This window comes from Periplaneta americana, chromosome 5, assembly GCF_040183065.1.
Source record: "Periplaneta americana isolate PAMFEO1 chromosome 5, P.americana_PAMFEO1_priV1, whole genome shotgun sequence".
NCBI classification, from domain to species: Eukaryota; Metazoa; Arthropoda; class Insecta; order Blattodea; family Blattidae; genus Periplaneta; species Periplaneta americana.
Genome location: NC_091121.1, coordinates 62,260,401 through 62,273,268, shown reverse-complemented (window position 1 = coordinate 62,273,268; position 12,868 = coordinate 62,260,401). Strand labels below are relative to the sequence as shown.

At 40.2% G+C, this 12,868-nt stretch overlaps 1 protein-coding gene across 1 annotated transcript in view; it reads right to left on the bottom strand.

Annotated features, from left to right (window-relative positions):
- Positions 1-12,868, bottom strand: part of Adss (adenylosuccinate synthetase) — a 41,779-nt gene that overhangs the window by 17,690 nt on the left and 11,221 nt on the right. Inside the window, exons 5-9 of the mRNA XM_069825836.1 lie at positions 11,941-12,146; positions 10,092-10,246; positions 9,805-9,929; positions 1,134-1,260; positions 930-1,050 (exon numbers count right to left, since the gene is read on the bottom strand). Coding sequence (XP_069681937.1) covers positions 930-1,050; positions 1,134-1,260; positions 9,805-9,929; positions 10,092-10,246; positions 11,941-12,146 — 734 coding nt within the window. The remainder of the gene's footprint in view (positions 1-929; positions 1,051-1,133; positions 1,261-9,804; positions 9,930-10,091; positions 10,247-11,940; positions 12,147-12,868) is intronic.

Sequence of the window (12,868 nt, the reverse complement as noted above, 5' to 3'; positions counted from 1 at the left end):
CGTCAATAGTTTTACTTCATCTGATGGAGGCTCTCCTTAGGATTTTTCCTACCTAAAAATCTATTACTGTTAGTCAGATTTGAAATCCCAATACCCCAATTAATTCAAGATGATGATATACAGCAACTTTTGCTCCCAATAACTCAGAAACTTTTCAGCATCATATAATGTTATAATAAAATTTCACTCACCACTAAATTTATCCAATCAGTCTTGGTCATTGCGAGTTAATTTTTTTCTGATCACAAGTTAATTCCGTTTCTGATCAAGTTTGTCTCATCTGTAATGCTAAGAGTCAGATTCTAACTCACTGTTAGAATTCTTACATGCATTTCGCGCCGTTTTTAATAAAGAAACTTCGACCATAAAAGAATCAGTAATATGTGAAAAGTATTATGAAGTTTTCTGCCAACATAGCTGGTAATACAGATTATACCATGGCGAATGCAGGATGTCGTTCAAGGTAGAGAAGGTTATATCCTATATTTATACTGGTCATGGTATAGTCTCTGAAACTTACATTTCATTGATACAGAAACATTTTCATTCAGCATTACATTTTCTGTACCTTGATAATTTGTTGCACTCAATGAAAATCCCCTAAAGTTATGTCTCTGTATCTAGCAACTTATTTTATAACATGATTAATGATTAATAAAGTGACAGTTAAAAGAATAAAAAGTAAAATAAAAAATTAAATGAAGTTCAGAAATTTTCCAATACATGACATACAGACAAATCAAATGCAAGAAACAATAGGATAAATTTGCCAGCAAGTGTAGTTTTATAATATCCTACAAGGTATCACCAAAATTGGTGATTCCTAAAGCACATTGTCTTCATGTAGAGGTTACACTCAGAAATATATCTCAGTTCACGTTCTGTGTTTCTTCTGTAACATTAAATTGTTAGGACAGAAAAAGTCTTACCAGGCACTTGGACCTTCTCTTCAATTAGCTCTATGTATTTCTTTGCATTATGTGGTAATTTCTCATAATCTCTTACATCTTCTATACTTCTTTCCCATCCAGGTAACGTAATGTATTCCACCTGTTAAAAGTGATAAATGATGTTACAACCTTCACTGTTAATAACATCAGACGTACTGAGAAGTATTAGAAACTTGCACATACCTCCACACTCCCAAGTTCTGATGCATTGGACGGGAAATAATCTATTTTCTTACCCTTGCTCTTATAAGACACACCCACTTTGATCTCTGCAAGGGTATCCAGAATGTCTAGTTTTGTTACACATAACCTGCAAACAAATGCTAATTAAGTAATAAAATAATGAAAAGCAATCTGCACATTCACATTCGAAATAGTACAACTAAAAGCAAGCTCCCTGAAGTATGGTCAGAGTAAATCGCTTAAAGTTTGTTGTGTAAAACATACTGTAACAGCCAACCTACTCTCCTACAGTTGTTATGATCTTCATAGCAGGCCTACTCTGCTGATAAATTTAATTCCTTAGTTTTCCCATCATTCTTACACGCTTTTGTTTCTTTGTCTTTCATGGTGAGATAGTTTCCTCAAAACATATCTCTTGAGTTGTCTATGCTACAATAAAAATTAATATATACTGTATTTGTACAATATTCGTTTATTATCTTTTATTTAATCTTCAGAAGTCAAATATTGCAGCTAGCTTTCCCTTTACTTAAGGGAAGTATTGTGATGTTGCTAAAAATCTCATCTCAAAGAATCTATACGCACAAAGTTTCTTGGTTTACGGTTTGATAACTGCTTGAACTGGAAAACATACATAGAATATATTACTCCTAAATTGAGCTCTGCCTGTTATGCATTAAGATCCTTATCTTCCATTGACGATATAAACACATTTAAAATGTCATACTTTGCATATTTTCATTCTGTAATGAAATATGGATTAATATTCTGGGGCAACTCGTCTGAAGTTAAACACATTTTTGTTTTACAAAAGAAACCTACAAGAATAATGGCTGGTGTGCATAAAAGGAATTCATGTAAAAATATTTTTCAAAATTTAGAAATTTTGACCTTATCTTGTGAGTACAGTCTTTCCCTATTGATGTTTCATATTAAAAACCGAGATATGTTTAGTACTAATCATAATTTTAGTACAAGACATGTCAGATCTCAATCTATCCTCTGTTAGTCTAAGCTGTTAAAAAAAGGAGCTCACTATTCATGTATTAGTCATCAATGCATTGCTTATTTATCTTAAAGCTTTGAAGGACCATTAGAAAATTTTTAGAACAGAATTAACCAAATTTCTACATACTCATACCTTCTACACAACTGAGGAATTATTTATGTTTGTAAACTGAATTAATCTACTTGGTATGAATTGTTGTTGTTTTCTAATGCCAGGCGTTTGACAATGAAGTCATTTGACCTCTTGCACTCCAATATTTTTCAAAGATATTATCATGACCAGCCACTGAAGCACAGATTTTGAGGTGTTCCGAATCCATTTCTTAGTTTGAGTTGCACAATGGGCAGTTAGGGGACCGATATATTCCAATTCTATGCAGGTGTTTGGCCAAATAATCATGGCCTGTTGCCAATCTAAATGCAGCTACAGACGATTTTCGTGGTAAATCGGGAATTAACTGTGGATTTTGATGCAGGGAGTTCCATTTTTTCCCTTGGGATTGCGTTATCAAATTTTGTTTGTTGAAGTCTAAGTATGTAGATTTAATAAATCTCTTCACAGAGTAATACGTAGATTTAGTAACAGGTCTGTAAGTAGCAGTGCTGCACTTCTTTGCTAAAGCATCCGCATTCTCGTTTCCCAGGATTCCACAATGGGATGGTATCCATTGGAATACAATTCTTTTATTGAGTGATATTAATTGAGAGAGCATTTTAGTTATTTCTGCTGTTTGAGATGAAGATGTGTGTTTAGAGACAATTGATAGAATAGCTGCTTTGGAGTCTGACAATATTGTGACAGCGACGTGAGATTCGAACTCACGACCAGCGTCCCGCGAGAGAGCATATCGCGCGGGCTTCACGAGGCACTGAGGGAGTTTGCGCGTGCATCTTCTGCTTGCCTAGAGAGGCCGAGAAATCCGTCGAAGTGGAAGACTCGCGAATTCGAACTTTCGAGGCTACGTCGCTGTGGTTATAAATTACGGTCGCGAAGGAACGACAGGAGTTTTCAGTTATTCAGTCAGTGAGTAAGCCAGAGCAAGCAAGCCAGACTTGTGTGCCGGAGTTCGACTCGAGTGTGCGTCCGCATCTGCATCAGCATCCGAAGGCCTGAGTTCGAGTGCAGTGGACCGCAGTTGGAGGGACCTGAGTTCGAGTACAGTGAACTGTCTCTGAAGGTCTGTGGTTCGAGATACTGTGAATTCGAGTGACTGAGAACTGATAGTTCTGATTTGTAAATAGTGCTTTGTAAATATTAGTTAAGATTAACAGTTCATTGTTGTTCGTACTAGTCCAAGTAAATTGTCATTGTCATCAGTGGAGTGCTATAACGAATACTGTGTTGAGTGAAAATCCAATTGTTGACGAGAGCGTTTAAGGCAAATTGTAGAAAGGAATTATTGTTGTGACGAATAAATTACATTGTTGTTACTAATAAAATTCACATTGGTGTCAGAAGTGGGATATTATCGACAATGGAGAACCTACAGCAGATCCTGCAAGCCATCGCAGAAATGAAAGCAGAAATGAACATGCACATTAGTGAAGTAAAAGATAACATGAACGACATGAACAAGCACATCAGTGAGGTTAAGAACGACATAAGTGATGTGAAAACGGAGATGAAAAGTGACATAAGTGATGTGAAAACAGAGATGAAAAGTGACATAAGTGAAGTGAAAGGCGACATAAGCGGAGTGAAAAATGACGTCACTACGCAAATTGAAAGCGTTTCGGCCCACATAGATGGAATTGTCGCCATCGTAAAAGACGAACTTAAGGCCGATTTGGATAAACTAAACCAGAATTTTACAACTATAAACGAGACAGTAGCCGAGTTGAGCCAGGATGTAGACCATTTCGGCGGCAAAATCCGCGATCTCGAGCGTCGTCAAAAGCAGACGAGTGAGGTGATGGACAAACACGCTGAGGAAAACAAGCACATACTCGCGTTAATGGACCAACACGCTGTAGAAAACAAACACATCCTCGCGTTGGTGGATCGCCAGGCTAGAGAACAGAAGCAGATAATTGCCGAGGAAGTTCAACGGGCCTTGGAAAGATCGACGACAGAATTGAGGACCTCATGTAGTGGCCATGTGGAACCATCGCCCTCAGCCAGACATTGCAACGTCAAGACGCCGAAGTTCGACGGTACGACGTCTTGGGCGATATTCCATCGCCAGTTCGAGGCCATCGCAGAGCACAATGGGTGGACGTCAGCAGAGAAAACAACTCAGCTGCTGGCCGCACTTCAGGGGCAGGCGTCGGAGATTCTTCACAGCGTTCCAAAAGATGGGACAGCCGCTGAGATGATGGCGGCCCTGGAGGGACGTTATGGTGACCATCAACTTGCGGCAGCATTCAGGACCCAACTAAAAACGAGGGTCCAACAGTCAGGCGAGTCCCTACAAGAATTTGCGATGGCAGTGGAACAACTGGCCCATAAGGCGCTCAGGGGCCTACCTAATGACTTCATCGCTGGAGAGGCGGCCTACACCTTCGGCAGCGGAGTTCGAGACCCCGAAATCAGACAACAGCTACTCCTGGCAGAGCATCGCACTATCAACGCAGCTCTGACGGCGGCCCTCAGGATGGAGGCAGCCAAGTTGGCGGCGGGAGTCTCAACACCGCACTGGGTCAGGAGCGTCACGGCGACGGATGCTGGGGGGCGCCAACCGAAGCCACCCGAGCGGCAGAGGCGAGGAGCGCCTACCTGCTGGTCCTGTGGCAGACCGGGACACTTGAAAAGGGACTGCGACCGGTCCGGCCACAGGCGGGAGAGAGAGGTGGCCGACATCGAGGAGCGCCGGCAGTCAACGGAGCGGCAGAGACGACGGGCGCCCACCTGCTGGTCCTGTGGCAAACCCGGACACTTGAGAAGGGACTGTGACCAATCTGGCCACAGGCAGGAGAGAGAGGTGGCCGACGTCGAGGAGCGCCAACAGTCAACGGAGCGGCGGAGACGACGGGCGCCCACCTGCTGGTGCTGCGGCAGACCAGGACACCTGAGAAGGGACTGTGACCAATCTGGCCACAAGCAGGAGAGAGAGGTGGCCGACGTCGAGGAGCGCCAACAGTCAACGGAACGGCGGAGACGACGGACGCCCAACTGCTGGTCCTGCGGGAGACCGGGACACCTAAGGAGGGACTGCGACCGCTCCGGCCACCGGCAGGAGGGAGAGGTGGCTGACACCGAGAGAAACCAACAGCCGCCTGAGCAACAGAGACGACGGGTGCCCACCTGCTGGTCCTGCAGTGAACCTGGGCACCTGCAGAGGAGTTGCGACCGACCTGGCAACAGTCGGCCCGATGCTAAGAGGAGCACGTCGGCACCATCATCACCGTCCCCTCGGCTCGTCCTGAAACCAGTCGACAGAAGGTGCGACGATGGGCTGATTGATGAAGGACGGATAAGAGGCCGTCCATGCAGAGTACTGGTGGACACCGGGGCGATGCTCACTATCGCAGACCAGACGTCGTGTGTGGCCTACCTGGGAGGACACCGCTGCGCCAATACGAGCTACGGACTGCTTCAGGCGAGAGCTTGCCCATCCAGAGAGAGGTCTTCCTGGACCTGACCTTGGGGAAGAGGAAACTGGAGATGTGGGTGTTCGTCGCCAACATCACCAAGGACGTCGTCCTGGGACTCGACGCCATGCGGTTACTCGATGCGACGGTGGACGTCCGGCGCCGTATACTCCGTCTTGGTCGGGATGAAGTGTTCCTGATGGACGCCGAAGACCAACCCGTGGCCAGCGAGCTCTCCTTGGAGGGCCATGTGGAAAAGCAAGATGGCGCCCACGCAGAACGAGTATCGCTGCCCAGCCAAGCCAAGGATGGGGTGGCGCCACCATAAGGAGGGAGCAGCCGGAGGACCCCAAACGTTGGACCGACTAGCAGCCTACCAAGGGACTGCCCGAGACGAGCAGTCCTAAGGAGGGAGCAATGTGACAGCGACGTGAGATTCGAACTCACGACCAGCGTCCCGCGAGAGAGCATATCGAGCGGGCTTCACGAGGCACTGAGGGAGTTTGCGCGCGCATCTTCTGCTTGCCTAGAGAGGCCGAGAATTCCGTCGAAGTGGAAGACTCGCGAATTCGAACTTTCGAGGCTACGTCGCTGTGGTTATAAATTACGGTCGCGAAGGAACGACAGGAGTTTTCAGTTTTCAGTTATTCAGTCAGTGAGTAAGCCAGAGCAAGCAAGCCAGACTTGTGTGCCGGAGTTCGACTCGAGTGTGCGTCCGCATCTGCATCAGCATCCGAAGGCCTGAGTTCGAGTGCAGTGGACCGCAGTTGGAGGGACCTGAGTTCGAGTGCAGTGGACCGCAGTTGGAGGGACCTGAGTTCGAGTACAGTGAACTGTCTCTGAAGGTCTGTGGTTCGAGATACTGTGAACTCGAGTGACTGAGATAGAAGAACTGTGGACTGAGAACTGATAGTTCTGATTTGTAAATAGTGCTTTGTAAATATTAGTTAAGATTAACAGTTCATTGTTGTTCGTACTAGGCCAAGTAAATTGTCATTGTCATCAGTGGAGTGCTATAACGAATACTGTGTTGAGTGAAAATCCAATTGTTGACGAGAGCGTTTAAGGCAAATTGTAGAAAGGAATTATTGTTGTGACGAATAAATTACATTGTTGTTACTAATAAAATTCACAATATAACTGCATTCCTAAATTTATTGATGTGGCATAGAAGATTCCTGAGACATTCACTTATTGCAATGATTTCACCATCAAAACTTGTTGTTCCATGTCCAAGAGATCTATAAAGTGAGAAGAGACAGCACGTAACACCTGCACCGGCACCTTGTTCTCTGGAGATCAAGGATCCATCGGTGTATAAATGAAGCCAGTTTTGTGGAGGGTAAAGGTAAAAGGTAAAGGTATCCCCGTAACATGCCATGAAGGCACTTGGGGGGCATGGAGGTAGAGCCCCATGCTTTCCATGACCTCGGCACTAGAATGAGGTGGTGTGGTCGGCACCACACTCTGACCGCCTTTTACCCCCGGGAATGACTCGGTACTGGTACCTAATATTAATTGTCTCTAAAGACAACTGTTTCAGTATTTCAGTGTTTACTTCTGATTTCAGTATTTCTTCTGTTAAATTTAGATTATATTCTATATTTAATAGAGTTAAAGGGTTTGATTTAATTTGCAAGTTTTCTTTTAAATTCGGGATATTGATTTTCTGTTTTAATTCTTGAACAATGGATATGAAACTTTTTTGAGTTTTCAATCTACAGAGAGGACTGTATGAATGCCAATTGTTTCCTGGTAATCTGATAAGTTTTTCATATTGAATCAGTGCTTTTTCTTCTATTGTCATTTTGATGCTGTTAATATTAGTGAGGAATCTCATAGAATCTATTGGAGTTGAATTGGTATGAATTGTACAATTTTATATAGCTCAACAAAAATATATTTGTAAATTTAATTATCTGTTTACTATGCATTGTATATTTTTGTATAGCTTAACTGATGAATTATATATACTGTACTGTAAATTGAATAGCAGTCTATATAGCTCAACTGACGAATTGTTTATGCTTGTAAATTGAAGTAATGTGCATGATATCAATTTTCATATATCCGAACTGATTGAATTTTGATGCTTTTAAATTGAATTAATTTACTTGCTATGTATTATATTTTTATATCTCAACTGTTGAATAACTGTTTAGGTTTGTAAACTGAATCATCTACTTGCTACATACTATATATTTTTTTGTAGAACCACTAAACATAGCTAAGTTGGCAGACTCGCTAGCCTGCTGATCTGGAGCTGCGCTTGGGCTTGGGTTTCATTCCCCTTTGGACTGATTACCTGGCTGGGTATTTTCCGAGGTTTTCCCCAACCATAGGTGAATCCTCGGCCTCACTTCATCTCGTCAAAAAATTGCAAACTTATAAAATTTTGACTTGTTCCACATCTTAAAGCTTCAATGCTAAAGTAAGATCTATGGAATACAATAATAAATGAATTGAATGAAAGGTTCAAGAACTACATTAGTAACACAATTTTAAAAACCAAAATAAAACATGTACCATAATGAGAAAGTGTCATCTGTAAAGTTTCAATTTTTTTACTTTACTTCTTAATACATGAATCCAGCTTTATTTGCTGACATCACGATGTCCCTTGTGGATTTATGCACCCAATGTCCAGAAGATTTTGTTAGTCAGAATTTTGTACTTTACACTCTGCCGACTTATACTGTTGTTCAGTTTTGCACCTAATTTATTTTGTTTACGTATCTTGTTCAGATGTAAAGTTTGGAAGAATACGAATTAAAGTTTCTGGTTCGCTTTGACTAAATTTTTAAAAAATGCCATAACAATTTCATACAAGTAATGCAAGGTATGTTTATTTTCAGCATCATCACCATTAAAACATTACCACTATCATTGTTGCTGTTACTGTTTTGTAAAGTATTTACTATTTGCACAAAGGTATTCAAACTGTTGTTGAAGAAGGTAATTTCAACTCACATCAAAACAGACCATATCTTACTGTATAATTTATCTACTTAAATACTGTGCCGTTTTAGTTTCGGCACACTATCTTCCTTTCTTTCTTTCCTTTTTTCTTCTTTATTCTTGTTATATTCTTTTTTATTATTAGTTACCCTTACTTTTCATAGGTGGTTTCCTTCTCCATTTTTAGTTTTCTTTCTCCTATAGATAGCTTGTTTTATTTCCGCCATTCTTGGTCTCCTTTTTCTCACGTATACGGAGCAAATTAAAGTTATCACGTGACAGGGATTTTGATTTTCATTGGCCATTTTTGCTTTAATTATTTCTTTAGCGTCGGTTTTCCTGGGGGAGAATTTCGACACGTGCAGTTTTGGGGGAGACTCTCATGGAAGAAGGTTGGATGACAGCTGTGGAGAGCTGTGGGCTGGTGTAGCAGCTATCCGTGATAGGATCACGGATAACCCAGTTCGGGAGGGACATGGACTGCTGTAGTCTGAGATCAAACGGGGTTTGTGACTTACTACAGGTAGAAACGTAGCCGAGCTGCAGTGAAGTATTCTGTGTGATTATGGAGGCGTGAGTGTTAAAGAGAGACCATTGTTGAGTTGGTTTCGAGACTGGTCTACCAGAAATCATAACAGGTTTTTATATGTCAGTAAGGTTAAGTTTATTATGATTAGTAGAAAGATTTTGATTTCATATGGAGTATGAGATTATACATGAATAAGCTGGCATTCGTCAAGGGATTTTACATTGGTTGTGTTTGGTTGTGTATTAGTGTCTTTCTGCCATATCAGACAAGTTGGAACTTGTCTAGCAAGTTACTTATAATTACAATCTGTGAGTACAGATGGTGTTACTAGTTTGTGTAATGGTGAATGCCAGTTCAGTGACCTTTAGTGGCAAGCCAGTTCCGATGCATTGGTGAATTATCAGTGATTGTATTTTTACTGGAGACCTTGGTTCATTTCCATTTTTCTATAGTGTTATTAATAAATGTGAACAGAGGAGTTGATGATTTATATGGAGTGTTTTCTTTGTACCACCTTACCAAAGAGACAGTCGACCCTATCATACCTTTCGACGGCAGGGTAATACTTAATTGTTTAAGTATTGTTTACTTATCATTTTTACCAGCTATACAAAGTAAATAGAGGCCAACCGTTGCAATACTTACGCACTGTAGCCATTCACCATTGTTGTGAACTGAAGTAGAACCAAGTCCAACCAACCACAACGTCGTTTCCTCTTTGTTGTTACACCAACTTCACTGCCTCGTGTCTGTAGCAGGTCCCCAGTAGCCTGATAAATAATTATCAAAATATAGTATAATGAATACATTATAATGTCTTACAAAAATTTACTTTGAAACATTTCATTAATTATTACACGCATGTTTAATAAATTTCGATGTAACACAATGATACATCAACATTTCTTTCTCTCTTATTGCTGTCAACTTACATCCAGCAATTCTGTAGGAAAAGGTCCATCTCCTACTCGGGTAGTGTATGCCTTCACTACACCAATAACATCACCAATATTACAAGGAGGCAGTCCTAGACCTGTGCATACACCTCCTATACTACAGTTGGAAGAAGTTACGTAGGGGTAGGTTCCTGCAGCAAACCGAAAGTTATTTATGAAAATATCAAACAATTCAGTTCCGCAACAATTAAGTCTTTTGAAAAATTAAAATGGGCCAGCCAGAGTTGATCCCTATTTTCTGAGCATTATTTATAAAACATGGTGAGATCATATCGTCACCTGAATGCAAGAACTAGGTAACTTGATTTTTCATATTTGTGACATTGCCTATTTACTTATTTATTGCACTAGGGAATATGTCTCGTTTTCTTTTACCTATTTGTTATATTGGAAAATAGATGTCTCTGGTATCGTTCGATCAGTTACCTAGTTCTTGCATTACATTTTGTGCGATTTTTGCTATGCTATAAAAGAGGTAACTAAAAAACGCAAATTTCGAGTTACTTAGTTCTTGCATTCACATGACGATATACAATCTTTATGTGGCTAACAAGAAAGACAGGCTATGGCGCAACATCACATTCTTAGTCAACCACGAAAATCGTCTGTAGCTGCATTTAGATTGGCAACAGGCCATGATTGTTTGGCCAAACACCTGCATAGAATTGGAATATATCAGTCCCCTAACTGTCCATTGTGCAACTCAAACCAAGAAATGGATTCGGAACACCTCAAAATCTGTGCTTCAGTGGCTGGTTATGATAATATCTTTGAAAAAATATTGGAGTGCAAGAGGTCAAATGACTTTATTGTCAAACGCCTGGCATTAGAAAACAACAACAACAACATTCTTAGTCATAACATTATCAACAATGCACAAGTTTATATAAAAATGCACGTATAACATGAGTTTAATATAGCAATTCCTTTGTCTTCTAAAACTTTGAAGATGTATTTTTATTAGGTAATTGTCTAGATGGCCATGATTAGACCATGATAATCACGTGACTCCAGTTCGTGCCGAAGCCTGTCTTTCTCGTTAGCCACGCAATCTTTATTCCTGCATTTGTTTGCATTTCCATAGCAACCCTTATCAGCTGCGTAATTTTTACATTTTTAAGCTTTCAGTGTAAGCACAGTCTGGTATATACAGTCACGAAGCTTGAGTTGTTGAAGGTACTAGGAACAATAGACTGTGCAAGTACTATTTTGCATTGTCTGTGATGAGGCGATAGTAGCGATCCTAGTGGTTAGCAACTATCTATGGATGCATATTTCCTACGTATTGAGCTTCGTGACTGTATATACTAGACTGTGGTGTAAGGTTGTTTTTGGAAAATGTGATACTGGATGAGCTACCTGTATGTTATAAAGAAGTTTTTATGGCATTTATGTTGTCTGTTTATTATCTATTTAAATGCACTGATGAAATGTAATTCTAATTAAATATATAGTATTGAATCATTGTCTTGTTTTGTGTGAATTTGATATAAATATATTACTATAGCATCTTTAAGGTACACTTGAAAATGCAAAACTCTAAAGAGTCCTCCTCATCTCAAGAATTTGCTTGTACTCGCATGAATATTTTGAAGAAGAGTATATTAAGTCACTATTTATACAAAATTGTTTGTAGTTACAACCAAATCATCATACTACTGGGAAGAATTCGCATCATAAACATACCACAACATGGAGATTTTGTAACTCTGACTTTTTTATTAGGGATCAATTCCCACTGGCTTTGCTCTTAATTTTCCATGTAACGGTTTGTAATAACATTTCATTTTCAAGTCATATCATAAAAATACAAAAACGTATATACCAAAGTCAATGTCAAGCATGGCTGCATTGGCTCCTTCAACTAACACCTTCTGTCCGTTTCTCAGAGCAGAATTTAAATAGGATACTGACTCCACCACATATGGTCGGATGCGTTCTGCAAAGGCTTTGTATCTGATAAGCTCTGCTTCAACATCCACTTGTAAATCTGGGAACATGCGTTGGTACACTGATGCCAAACCTTGGAACCTGTCAACATGGCGCATAAATTATGTATGAATCCACCAAAGAAAATAATGAAAGATAAGTGTCATAACATGAATCAAGTTTATAAATGAAATTTATGCAACTAACTTGTATATAAGATTGCACAATTCAGATATATGCCAAAATATAAATTTCGATAGGGTGAGGCAAAGAAGGAAAACACCAATCTCCTACACAGGTTGCAAAAATACTGGTTCATTCGAACAGTAATATGTAATAGAATAATCACAAGGTTTCAATACAACACACAAAACACAAGCACAATAATTAATATTAAAGGAAATGTTACTTAATAGTGAATGTGAAATGGAACATTAAAGGCTTTCATACCTATGGGCTATTCCCAATCACCATAATTTCCAAAAATGAACTCTCAGATTTCTACATTTCTGCAAACATAGACAATTCTTTTCTTTTAGATTCTTCCACTGCTGTAGTCCATGTCTCAAGAGTTTTCACAAAGTGTACCTCATGTCGGAAAACCTCCTTGCTTAGGTGTAACTGAATTATACCATAAAAGTGAAGATTAGGTTTCATACATCTTCCCATAGAGGTCATTAACTTCACTGTGAAGTAGTAGCCTTTGATAAACCTTCTTTATAGTTTGCCAAAGTGCAATCTACAAATCTAGACACATTAACTGCCCATTGTGCAACTCAAACCAAGAAATGGATTCGGAATGTTATTCAGTACTAGAAATCGAA